The following is a 13,446-nucleotide window of genomic DNA, read 5'->3' as shown; positions in this document are numbered from 1 at the left end:
TGTGTGTGTGTGTGTGTGTGTGTGTGTGTGTGTGTGTGTGTGTGTGTAAGAGATCCCAGTGCATTTGTAGCCTGGAGAGGCTGTTTTCAAGCATCTTTAAAGCCTTGCAAAATACTCCAAAGGTATTGAGGATGGCTACAAAAGTCTTTGTAAATCTCCTTCTCCATTCTAATTAAACCTGAATTTCTTCAAGTGCCAACATTCAAGATAAATAAAAACTATGCTAGCACATTGTGATGAGAATGGGAATTTAAAGATCTTCCCTGCCCCTTAATAGACCTAGGGGAAGTTTGAAGACCTTCCCTGCTTTGAAAGTAGATTCTTCCCCCTAATAGGCTGAATATGGTCACATGGAGCCTGTGGTGGGAGGAACTTGCTGAAGGGAAGCAGAGCCGACAGGAAGCTGGTTGTCAGAGCTAGCAAGATGGTGGTGGGGGAGAGAGGATGCTCAGGCAAGGGGTCAGATAGGCTTGTGAGTAGATATTGATTTTGTATTGGTTTGTGGGAAGGTGTATTGGTTTGTAAAAAGGCTGAAGGATGCTGTGGCTCTCAGTGTTATTATGGCTTTTGAATATATTTGGTACCATGATGGATTTGGCTTACTGGTTTTGGGATTTGGTTTTCTGGTCTCTAAATAAATCCTCCAGTTCTGTCCTCTACCTGGAGAGTCTGGTATATTTTGTGATCGAATATAATGCTATCTCTATAGTCATGGTCTTTATTGTGATCATGGGCGCTGTAAATATTGCATTGGAGCTACACATATCTAGCCTGTAGAAGAGAAGACTTACTGGGAGGAATAAGAACTTCCTGCAGTATTTGAAAGGTTGTTATGGAGAAGAGGCCTTGTGGTTTCTTGGGTAGAGGGGCAGCCTTAGTTAGAGAGGCCTTTGTTCACGTCCTGCCTCTTACAGACACACACTAGAGGTATGACCACGCGCAAGCCTCTTTATCTCTCACTATAAAGAACATCTTCACAAGGCTCTAAATCGCCTATGGTCTTCACCAATAGAGGGAATTTCTGTCCTCAGAGTCCAGACAAAACATAAACAAAACATATAGAAAGGGGGTTAGATTTATTCTACTTAGTCCCATGAGACAGAGCTAGAATCAAACAAATGAAAGTTACCAAGAGGCAGGTTTCAATTCAGTAGATGGAAAAACTTCCTAATAACTCAAGTCAGTCAGTCAATAAACATGTTTAGCATGTGCTCTGTGCCAGGCAGCTAAGTGACAAAGTGGATAGAGCACTGGGCTTGGAACAAAGAAGACTCATCTTCATGAGTTCAAATCCAGCCTCAGACACTTACTAGCTGTGTGATTCTGGGCAAGTCACTTAACTCTGTCTCAGCTTTCTCATCTGTAAAATGAGATGGAGAAGAAAGTGGCAAATCACTCCAGTATTTGCCAAGAAAATACCAGCTGGGGTCATAAAGAGGTAGATGTGACTGAAATGACACAACAATAATAATAATGTGCCAGGTGCTATGCTAAGCACTGGGAATACAAAGAAAGGCAGAAGACAGTCCCTTCTCAAAGCTATCCAAATGTGAAATGGCATACTTCATAAGGAAGCCTTTCTTGTTATTTGAGTTATTCAAGCATAAGCTGGATGACCATTTCGGGGACTGGGATGCATAGGAGGGACATTGTAGAGAGAATTCTTGTTCAGACAGATGTTTGCCTTTAACACCTCTGGAGTTCTTTCCAACTCTGAGATTCTGTGATCAATATGGAAAAAGAACCAGGTTATGTAATGTTATTGTTCTTCTGTTTTGATTAATTGTGTTACTAGTATTTCTATAATATCAGTTTCTACTATTTTTCACTGCAAATATGTAATGCTTCAACTGTATTGTAGGCTAAATAGGCTTTTGTGGCCTGACCTGAAAATCTAGCCATTTATAATATTATTGGTGTGGGAAAATGAGAATTCTTGGTTCCAAACAACTGACGCACAAACGAACTTTTGGAAGGAAGCAATCTCTATGTTGGAGATGCCAGCATGTACCTCAGTGGCAAATGATCAACTTACTCTTATTGAAGCAAAAAATGACTGTATTCACTAAACACACTGGTAATGTCACTAAGATTTGACTAAGAGCCAGTTCACTAAGCACATGTGAAGCATCTGTGGTTGTAGTGAGGAATCAGAGAAAAACAAAAGAAAAAAAAAAACCCTAGGAAAGTAGGATAAGGAAGGAAAAAGTAAAGGGTGAAAACCATTAATAAAAGTTTAGAAGAAACATAGCTACAGTGACATGGATAAAGAAAGAGTGAGGGGAGGGCAGGAAACCAGACCAAAGGTTAAAAGCTTATGATTTAGAAAGAAAACATAATTTGTAAATGAACACCTCAGAGATAGTACAGCAAGAATCTTATGGAATATTATTATGCTATAAGGAATGAAGAAGATGAAGAATTAAAAAAAATTTTTTTTGAATAATGAAGAATTTAAAGAAATATAGGAAGATTTGGAGAAATGATGCAGAGTAAGGAAAGTAGAATCCAAAGAACAAAACGATGTAAAGATACAGGCTAGACTGTGATTTCATTGATATAGGAAACTGCCAGATGGGGAAGCTCCCTCTACCAATACTGATTGATACTTTCTCTGCAACTTAGAGTCATAGAGAATTACCTAAAACAAAGGGTCTAACAAGATTAAAATGTAAATGGGAAATATTTAACAAAATAATGCAAATATAGTTGTTGTTGAGTTGTGTCTGACTTCTTGTGACCTCATTTTGGGGTTTTCTTGCTAAAGATACTGGAGTGGTTTGCCATTTCCTTCTCCACCTGCTTTTACAGATGAGGAACTGAGACAAGGTGAGTTAAATGCCCAGGGTCACATAGCTAGTAAGTGTTTGAGGCTAGATTTTAACTCATAAAGATGAGCATTTCTGAGTCTAAGCCCAGTGTTCTATCCAGTGTGTCGCCTAGCTGTCCCTAAATACAGTAGAACATAGATAATGTTAATATGTAGTTTTCTAATTTAATATTCAGCCTGAAGGGATTATTATGTACAGACTGATTAACTTACCCAGGGTCACACAGTCAGTATAGCTTAGAGGTAGAATTTGGACTCGGGTTTTCCTTTGCTTTGAAGCTAGCTTTCGATTATCCACTGTGTCCTGATACCTCTCTTAAGAAAAACAAAAGAAAAAGAAAGAACTTAAATCTGGTCCCCATCTCAACTGTCTATTTTTTGTATTCTATTACTTTTAGAGGGAGCATGGTATAGTAGAATGATGTCTAGATTTCAGTAAAACTACATGGGTTCAAGTCCCTCTGCTGCCGTTTAATAAAGCTGAGTGACCATTTAACTTCTCTGTGCCTTACTCTCTTCATCTCTAAAATGGGGATACTCATATTTGCCTTATCTGCCTTATAGGGATCATGTAGTTATCAAGTTATAAAGTAGGAGACACAAATAAGATACCCTCTTTAAGAACTTCTTCATCCAAAATGGGGAAACTGCCCAGTTAAAAGGGTAGATACATTGTCAGGAGTGTCAAAGCTGATTTTCCTTTCTTAGAAAAGTATTAGCAAAGAAGAAAAGGAAAAAGAAAAGGAAGGGGAAAAATAAATGAAGATGTTGATAAAGATAATGAGAGAGACAGATTTGGTCTGACTTGAAGTGTGAATCAGTTTTTACTTGCCACATTTAACTATTTCTAGAGATTTAATATTGATGATGATGATAATCAACATTTACGTGTTTATTATATACTAGGCACTGTGCTAAATGTTTTACAATTATTATCTCATTTGATCTTCATTATTACTTTGGGAGATAGGTGCCATTGTCATAGCCATTTTATTGGGGAAACTGAGGCAAAAGAACTGAAGTGACTTGCCCAAGGTCACAGAGCTAGTAAATGTCTGAGGTCAGACATGAGCTCAGGTCTTCTTATCTGTAGGCCAACACTCTATTCTTTAGCCCCCCTAACTGCCCCAGCATATGTAAACCATGAATCTTGTGGATTTTACCATAGCTTTTTTTTAAGAAGAAGAAAAAAAAACCCAATGCTGTTCCTCTGTATCATTGAAATAATAATAATTTAAGTAGCATTTTAAGGTTTATAAGATACTTTACATAAATCATCTCATTTGATACTCATGACATTTCTCTGAAGTTCCATAGATATCTCCACTTTACAAATGAGAAAACTAAGGTTCAAGGAAGCTCTTACCTTGAGTTCTCCTTGTTGTTGAGCATTACAAAGAATGATTTTGCGTAATAATTTTTCTTAGAACATAAGTAGTTTTGTTTGTACTTGCCTCAAAATTTTATGTTGTGATACTGTCAGAATATACATGTGGTTTTTACTATGCACAGTGTCTTTGTTTTGCCTGAAGGTAAGACATATAGAATCTTGCTTTCCAGTACTGAAAGGTTAAGAGACAACGTGATTGAGAGAGAAACCAGAGTCTAGAAGTGGTGTTCTGCTACAGTGATGTACAGCAGTTGTCTCCAGTGCCAGGGACTTTTAAAAAAAGGATTTACATGTATTCCTTCTGACAATTACTGTCAAACCTTCCTGCTTTGCTCCTCAACCTGTTTCTTGGGGAGTCTAGTTTATCTCAATTGGCTCACACTTCTCTAGTATTCTGTACTCACCATTTGCTCTTTATGCTTTGTCTTCCCTGTCATATCTTTACATCCACCCACCCATTTTGTTTAATCCATTACTGCTAAGTTCCCCTGCACAGGTCCCCTTCTTAGTCTACCCAAATTATGTGACCCCCAAACTGGGTAATAGGCAACAGAACTGCCAGCCTTCATGAGGTCGGGGTGCCTCAATGCATCTGTGCTGCCCTCTTCAAGTGTGCAGTCTCTACTCTTGCCTTGGTACACAGCTTCTCCCTTTGCTGGAGTGCTCTACAGAGCCACCTGGCTAGACCCCTTCTCCAGTGTCCACAGATCTTTCTTTCTGTCTCCCTATATTGACCTGGGCTACAAAATGATTCATTGGAACTTTTTCTTGGATTTCTCCATCAAAATTTGGTCTGGTATGTTTTCTAGATCTATTTAGAGGAATTTTGGTGGGGAGTTCACCATACTTCTTCCTGCTCCTCTGCCATCTTGGCTCCATTTCTTCCCTCTTATTATTTTATTCTTAGTTGTAACCCTAGCATGTAATACAGTTCTCATACATAGTAGGTACTCAATACTATGTTTGGTGATGATAATGGTCTCCTTTCTAACCTCTGTTAAATTTAACTCCTTCAGGAGGCCTTTGGTCTTCATCCCCTCCCCCCACCCCAGCTACTAGTGGCATACTTTCTCCATCCATTTAGCTTATGTTATCTTAAGTACTTAATCAATACTTGGCAATTGATTGTAATGAATGCTAGAGAAATATTACATGGATCTCTAAGCTCCTAGATTATCATCCTTGAAAAAAATTTTTTTTATTCTGTTGAAGCTGGTGCTCGAAACACTATTGGATGGGCCTTTGGTCTGGGATTGGAGAGGCTGGCCATGATCCTGTATAATATCCCTGATATTCGCATATTTTGGAGTGAAGATGAGAGGTTCCTGAAACAATTTCGGGTGCCCAATATCAACCAGCATGTACAATTCCAGGTAAGAACATTTGCAAGAATTACTTAAGCATGTATTTTATTATGAGTTTAGCACAATGTTTAGCACAGTGCCTGACACATAGTACGTAATAAATGTTTATTAATCATTTTATTAATGAGAATTAGAAGAGCAAAAACTTGAAAAGAAACTAATTTTAACAATAAACAATGAGAATTTTAATAGAAGAGTATTTGCTTTCCTAGTTGTGGTTAGAAAACAGTTTTCATTGATAAGGAATAGATTAGTAATGTACTGACAAGGTGTTGCTGCGCTAGAACCTTTGATGATCCTCTGGAGAGATTGATGGTTCTATGGTAATAAAAATAACTCATATCTATATAGATATTAAAGGTTTGCAAAGTATTTTCCTCAGAATAACCCCATGAAATGTATGGTACATATATTTTGTTGTTCTGTTACAGAAAGAAAAAAAACAACAACAACAAGGATCTGAGAGGTTAATTGAAGTGCTTATGATCCCTTAGGTAGTAAGAGTCAGAAGTAGGAATGGAACTGCCTTTGAATGGTCCAAAGTCCATTCATTGTGCTATTATTCACTATGCCAAGCAACAGACTGATTATTAATATCCCAGCCCAAAAGACTTAGTCATATAGAGACTTAAATGTTAATTTATACAAAAATGACTATCACTCTTCACTCCAGCATCAGGCTCTTGAACTCAGTTTTAAATTAAAATACACACACACACACACATATACACACAATAAACACACTAAGATAACTGAATATTTTCAACCTGTCTGAAAGTGTATCACAGGGGATTGGCATTAGACTTGTAGCTAGGACAACCTGGGTTCAAATCCCACCTTGGATGTTTACTAGTTGTGTGACATAGATGGCTAGAAGTTAAGAGATACTTAACCTATCTTTGCCTCAGTTTCCTCATCTGTAGAATTATGGGACTGAATTAAATGACCTTCAAGACTCCTTTTAGTTCTAAATCTGTGATCCAGGACCCTATGACTTCATGATTCACTTCACCAGATTTTAACATATGGAACCACCATTATCTCGGCGATCTCAAAAATAGTTAGAAATAATCCCTTGTTTCAGGCACCAGTGTTCTTTCCTGTATTCTGTTCCATCCTCCCCATATTCCCACTTGCATTCTCATTAGGTAGTCATTTCTATATGATCTCAAACTTAATAATTTATTAGGCACAGTAACCGTTGGTACAGCCAAAATCCAGATCATTTAAGAAATGCATGCACATAAAAATGATTCCTAAACCATAAATCCTAGAATAATATTCCCTTAATATTTATTTTTTGAGTTTCTACAATGTACTATGTGTCTTGATCATTGTGTGTTTATATTTGCTATTTATATTGTTATAAATTATCTCTTATTGGTTAAATGATTCTCTTCATGTGTAAGGAAACAATTGTTCATAGCTAAGAATGAAGAATAGTCAAAATTTTGTGTGCTGTTTTCTCTTACCATTCTTGTGGGAAAGATGGAAAGATGTAGATGAGACAGCAGTACCATTTGGTATATTCACAACTGGCTGAATAGCAGAACCAGAAGAGGCTTTAATGAGTCAGTGTCATCTTACAAGGTTACAAGGGAGTGTTCCAGGGATCCCTGCTTGGCCTTATGTTCTTTAACATTTTTATCAATGACTTGCATAAATATAACATGAAAATGCCATTGGATGACAATCAGGATGCAAAAATTATCTTGATAGTCTAGAACATCGGGTCACATCCAATAAGATGGATTTTAACAGGGATAAACATGAATTTGGATTAAAAAACAATCTAGTCCACAAGAAGTAGGAAGCAGAAAGGTGAATAGATTTATCTGAAAAAGTCATGGGGGAAGAGAAGTGAGGGGACTGCAAGCTTGAGTATGATTCTACTAGTGCTGTCCTTGGTTAATCATACAGGACAAACTTGATGATAATCCTTTTGTATCTGTCTTTTGTCCAGCCCTTCTTAAACTTTGAATCCTGCAACCACCCATAGTTTAAGAAGTGCTGAAAGGGTCACTAGTGGAAAACGTTTAAGAAGCCCTGGGTTAGACCATATCCAGACTTTTGTCTTCATTTCTAGGAACCACACTTTAGTATGGACATCAGTGAACTGAAAAGGGTGCAGGTGAGGCAACCAAGATAGTAAAATCTTTGAGTTCATGCCATATGAGGATGACTGAAGGAACTGATGGTGTTTGAATGGGAAAAGAGAAGAATTAGCAGGGCATGGAATTATTGTCTTCAAGTATTTGAAGGGTTGTTAAATAGAAGTGTGTACAAACTTCTGCCTGACTGTAGTGAGTAGAACTAGGAGGAATGGGTAGATGTTCCAAAGAAGCCAATTTTTGGAGGTAAAGAAGAAGAAAGGACAGCTCAGTGGTGTGGTGGATAGAGCACAGGGCCTGGAGTCAGGAAGCCTCAACTTCTTGAATTCAAATCTGGCCTCAGACACTTCCTAGCCGCGTGATGCTGGGCAGGTCATGTCACTTTGTTTGCTTCAGTTTTCTCATCTGTAAGATGAGCTGGAGAAGGAAATGGCAGCCCACTCCAGTATCTTTGCAAAAAAAGAAAAAAAAAAAGCAAATGGGGTCAGTAAGAGTTGAACACAACTTAAAAACAACTGAATTGAAAGGAAAAAATCATAATAAGTAGCCCTTTCCCAAAATGTTCTTCAGAAGTAATGGATTCTGTCCTCAGGGTAGGATGTCAAACAAAGGCTGAATGATTGCTTGTCAGATGTGATGCAGAAATTATTCTCTTCGGGAATGGATTAGACTGCATGGCCCCTGAGGTCTCTTCCAGTGCCATGATTCTGTGACTGTGTGTGAAGTATGCTTTGATAGTAATGGCTCATGATAACATTTCTAGGAAAAGTGGCAATAAGAGACTTTCCCCCTCTGTGATAGACAGTCTATGCACAGACCAACTTAAGTGTGACCTCCTTCAATCTAGGTTACCTAGTGCTGAGGTGATTTAGGGAAGGTATCTGGTTGAGAGAACAGTGTAATGACATTATGATTAAGATTAAAATATCCCTCCAAAGAGATTTTTTTGTTTGTTTAAAAACCAAATTGGGGATAGGGACAAAGATTGGTGGCAGTAGGAGGGTCATTGACTATGTCCTCATTCTGAATGCCTTGGAGGCAGGACCCCACCTTGACCATTTAGGCAACAGCTAAAGTAGGGATAGGGAACCTGCGACTTCAAGGCAACATGTGGCCCTCTAGGTCCTCAAAGGTGGACCTTTGACTTGAGTCCAAATTTAGTGCTGCCCTTGAGGAACTAGAGGGCCATGCATGGCCTCGAGGCTGCAGATTCTCCACCCTTGAGCTAGATATTTCCTTTCTCCTGTTCCTTCAGTGCATCCTCTGTTGAGCTTAACAGCCTCTTAACTCTTGGCTTCTTCAACCACATCCTCCACTGTTGCTTTTTGTTACTCTCATGATTACTGTTGCTACTGTGAGTCCTATGTTAAGCACATTTGTCAATCAGTGAATGATGTGCAGGCACTCTGTTCTTTTCTTCAAGACACCAGTGACTCTCACCTGTTGCCCTGACTCAAGTCACTGATACAATTGCCTTTCAATTCAAATCACCAAACACTTGTTTAAACCCTTCTACATGCAAGGTACTATGCTTGGCCTTGCAGATATACAATGGTGAAAATGTGGTCCCTCTCAAGGAGTTTACCTTCTAATGAAGGAGATTCTTCAAATTCATATGCGTTATTAAAGTATCATACAAGGTAGAGTTATGTTACTGGCAAAGGACAAATACAGGTAAAAGAGATCTTAAAAAAAAAATGAATGGGATCAAGATCAATTGCTGCTGTTGATGCCATTAAGGAAGACATTACACCTAAGCTCAACCTTAAAGAAAAATTTTAACAGAGTAGAAGAAAGAAAGCATTTCCTAAAAATTATTGCACCAGCTACTTCCCTGCAGAAACCATTGGCAATAAGAAATTGGGTAGTTAGTTAGCTCAGCTGGTAAGTGCTATGCTAGTGAGGCCCTAGGTCACAGTTTCAGTGTCCTCATGGGCTAAGTGTCCACAGATGTAGGAATCATCACTTTTAACTGTTTACATGAGGTTGTCTCCATATGGACATGGGTTCAGTTTCTGACCATATCCAGCATTCCAAACCTTGGCCAATCAGTTTGAAAGTGGGTCATGTTTCTTGCAAGAGGTCTAAGCAAGGGAAGGATGAAGGATAATAGATCTATTGATGCGTATGGAAACACAACAAATGTATGTATATAATGTATCAGTAGCATTGTCTTTCTATGCTGAGGATATTCACTTCATCACATATCTCAAGGAACTAAAAAATCCATTTTTGTTTTGTTCTGTATATAAGTGTATAGGCTAGCTTTTTAAGCTAGTCAAGGAACTTTGCTATAAGATCTCAAAAGATAAATGAGTAATATTTCATTTACTGTATCATGGCTGATAAAACATCCTTAGGACATGTATGATCAGAAAAGGAGATGAACTGATTATATCATGAGAGCAAGATATAACAGCTGAATAGACAGAATATGACCTTGATCTCTATAAATATTGAAGCATTGAGATGAAAGATGTCCAAGATATTTGGTAGATCCTCTCCACAAGTTTTATGGAAAGACATAGGCAAGAACTACAAAAGGTGAGAAGACATAGATGAATTGCAATTAGCTCTGGTGAGAAGAGTGTCCATGTTGACATCGTGAATTTATGGAAAAAATGGATCCATTCTGGTAGCAAACTAGCTGTGCAACCTTGAGCAAATTGCCTTTTCTTTCTTCATCTCAGTTTCATCTTCTGTAAAATGAGGTGGTTGTGTAGGACAATATTTGAGGTCCCTTGTAACTCTTAAGATTCTGTGATTTAAAATTGTACTTGAGAGTGGTAATAAACAAGACTTACACATTATACATCATTTCTACTTCTTTATGTTGAAACATTATTTGTAGCTCTTTGCTGCGGTGGATTTCAAGCCAAGACACAACACTTTTTACTTTTGATGCATTCTCCCAGATATTTTTTTGGTGGTTGTTTTTTGCCATTTGTGGTTGTCAGGTTGAAAGGTTGGTGTGAATAAACATATGCAGTATAAATGCATACTTTAAAAATTACTGAATCTAAGAATTTACGTTTAGGTCAGGGAGTTGCCTATGGGTTTCTGAATGATTTTGAAAGTTTTGTGATTTAAAGGCGACAAGAAAGAAAAATACAACAGGATATTAAAAGAAGTTTAAAAATATGGATGGAGATAAAAAGAAGGGAAACCACAGCTGATAAAAATGAGAGAAATCCACAATAAAGGGGAAAGACTCCAAAAGGCAGATGCTTTGAATGAACATAAGTAGGACAAAGCAGAAGTATTTTTTAACCTAAATACACACAGAACCACAATCCTTAGATATCTACTGCCCACTTAACTGACCCCAGCTGCCAGTTATATCTGTCATAAATAGGCTAGCTCCTTTCATATGTAGGCTATGTCAAAATTTACCTTATTACACCCTGCATGTAGCTCTGAGAAACGGATTCTTTATTTTATTATATCTGCAGCTAGATGAGCACATCTAAATATATTATATGTACCTCACCCTATCCTATTTTCTCTTCCTCCCGATATACATGTATGTCTATGTGTGTATACATATATGTATACTCATATATGTGTACATATATACACACACATGCACATACATACCTATGTGTGTGTCTTTGCCATTAAGACAGGGAAAGGATAGCAGTCTCTTTCCTTTGTTCAGCCTAGAAGTGTGGGGGCAGCTGGCTAGTGCAGTTGAGAGCTGAGCCTGGAGTCAGGAAGACCTGAGTTCAAATGTGCCTCAGACAGTCACTAGCTGTATAACCCAGGGCAGATCACTTAACCTCTATTTGCCTCAGTTTCCTTAACTCTGAAGTGAAGAGGACAGTAGCACCAATTTGCAGGGTTGTTGCAAGGATCAAATGAGATAATATTTGTAAAGCCTTTTCCACAGTGTCTGCCACTAGGTATTGCTGTTGTTCAGTCATTCAGTTATGTCTGGCACTTCATGACCCTGGAGACCATAGCACACCTATATTGTCCATGAGGTTTTCTTGGTAAAGATAATGGAAGAGTTTGCCATTTCCTTCCCCAGCTCATTTTACAGATGAAGAATCTGAGGCAAACAGGTCTCAAGTGACCTGCCCAAGGTCACACAGGCAGTAAGTGTCTGAGGCCACATTTAAACTCATGTCCTTCTGACTCCAGGTCCAGTGCTCTATCCACTGACCCACCTAGCTCCCTCCATGGTGCTAGGCAAGATTGGTGCTAAATAAATACTTCTATTCTTTCCCTTCCCCTGATAGAAAGGAATAGAGAAAAAGAAATGATGAGGCATCATAAAAGACTACAATGTTCATGCTGACTGGTTAGGAACGTTGAATTTTATAGTTAGAAGGGATTTTAGAGATTTTCTAACCCAGTTCCTTCATTTTTCAAATGAGGAAACTGATTCACAGAGTTGTTTAGTGAATTGCCCACAGTCAAGTATGTAATAAGTGATAAAGCTGGGATTTGAACCCTGGTTTTCTGATTGCAAATCTGATGCTATTTCTCCATCACACAATGCTTCCAAGGGCCCATTTAATCACTATTATAGATGTCATGTGGACTACAAAAACAACAAAACTCATTTCCTTTATTCGAAGACCTTATAGTATGATCAGGAAGGCAAAACAGAGTAGGGCAAGATAAATATTGTATAGAGAGATTCAGGCCAGTGCCAATTTCAGGCTATTACCTGGAACTCCAAAATTCTCCATGACCTTTCCAAATTCTTTCTCTGGAACCATAATCCTCCAGCCCATGGAGCCCTGACTAAAGGCTACCCTGTCATCTCTGGGCTTACAGTTGTCATTACAGTTCTGTGAAGTTTGAATTCAATCAGTAGGCTGCACTTGAGGACCTAGTGGGCCACATGTGGCGTTGAGGCTGCAGGTTCCCCACCCCTGGATAGGAGCATACACAAACAGCCCCATCAGAAAATGTTTGTAGTCACCTCTGCCATAGAACTGCTGGAATAGAGCTAAAATTCTATTGTTCCTTCAGATGAAGAGAATATATTATGTGATGTGTATATACACACATAAGTATGTATGTATACATGTGCATACACATATGTTTATTCTGGCATGTACAAAGAGATACACAGGGCTTCATTTGACTAAACAGATTCTTACCTATTTTAATATTGTTGTGGCGCCCTCCTATTTATTATTTATTTTAAACATTCTTTTCTTTTTAAATTTTGAGTTCTAAATTCTCTCTCTCCCTTTCACCCTTCCCCCACCTACTGAGAAAGCAGACAAAATGATAGTAGCTATACATGTAAAATCATGCAAAACATTTCCATATTAACCATATCACAAAAAAGCAAGAAAAATATAGCAAGAAAGACAATTACACTTCAGTTTGCACACTGAGTTCTTTATCTGGAAGTGGAGAACATTTTTTCATCATGACTCCTTTAGAATTGTCTTGGGTCATTGTATTGATCAGAGTAGCCAAGTCTCACAGCTGATCTTAATTACGTTATTATTACTATGCACAATGATCTCCTGGTTTTTCTCATTTCACTTTGCATATTAGTTCATATAGATATTTCCATGTTTTTTTTTCTGAAACCACCCCCTCATCATTTTTAAAACATGATAGTACTCTATCATAATTATATGCTACAAATTGATCAGCTATGCCCAATTGATGAGCATTCCCTCCATTTCAAATTTTTGCCAGCACAGAAAGAACTGCTATGAATATTTTTGTACATATAGATCTTTTCTCAAAATCTTTTTGGGGTATAGACCTAGTGCTAGC

At 38.1% G+C, this 13,446-nt stretch overlaps 1 protein-coding gene across 6 annotated transcripts in view; it reads left to right on the top strand.

Moving 5' to 3' along the window:
• The window catches only part of FARS2 (phenylalanyl-tRNA synthetase 2, mitochondrial), a 631,346-nt gene that overhangs the window by 362,067 nt on the left and 255,833 nt on the right, over positions 1–13,446 (top strand). For all 6 annotated transcript variants that reach the window (XM_069103546.1, XM_069103545.1, XM_069103541.1 and 3 more), the window contains one exon: positions 5,433–5,593. In XM_069103546.1, the coding sequence (XP_068959647.1) occupies positions 5,433–5,593 (161 nt within the window). The remainder of the gene's footprint in view (positions 1–5,432; positions 5,594–13,446) is intronic.

This window comes from Petaurus breviceps, unplaced genomic scaffold, assembly GCF_028583685.1.
Source record: "Petaurus breviceps papuanus isolate PSGF00001 unplaced genomic scaffold, PetGlider_PUasm1.0 582, whole genome shotgun sequence".
Lineage (NCBI taxonomy): Eukaryota > Metazoa > Chordata > Mammalia > Diprotodontia > Petauridae > Petaurus > Petaurus breviceps.
The sequence above is the reverse complement of the archived record's forward strand: the minus strand, read 5'-3'. Positions and strand labels throughout refer to the sequence as shown.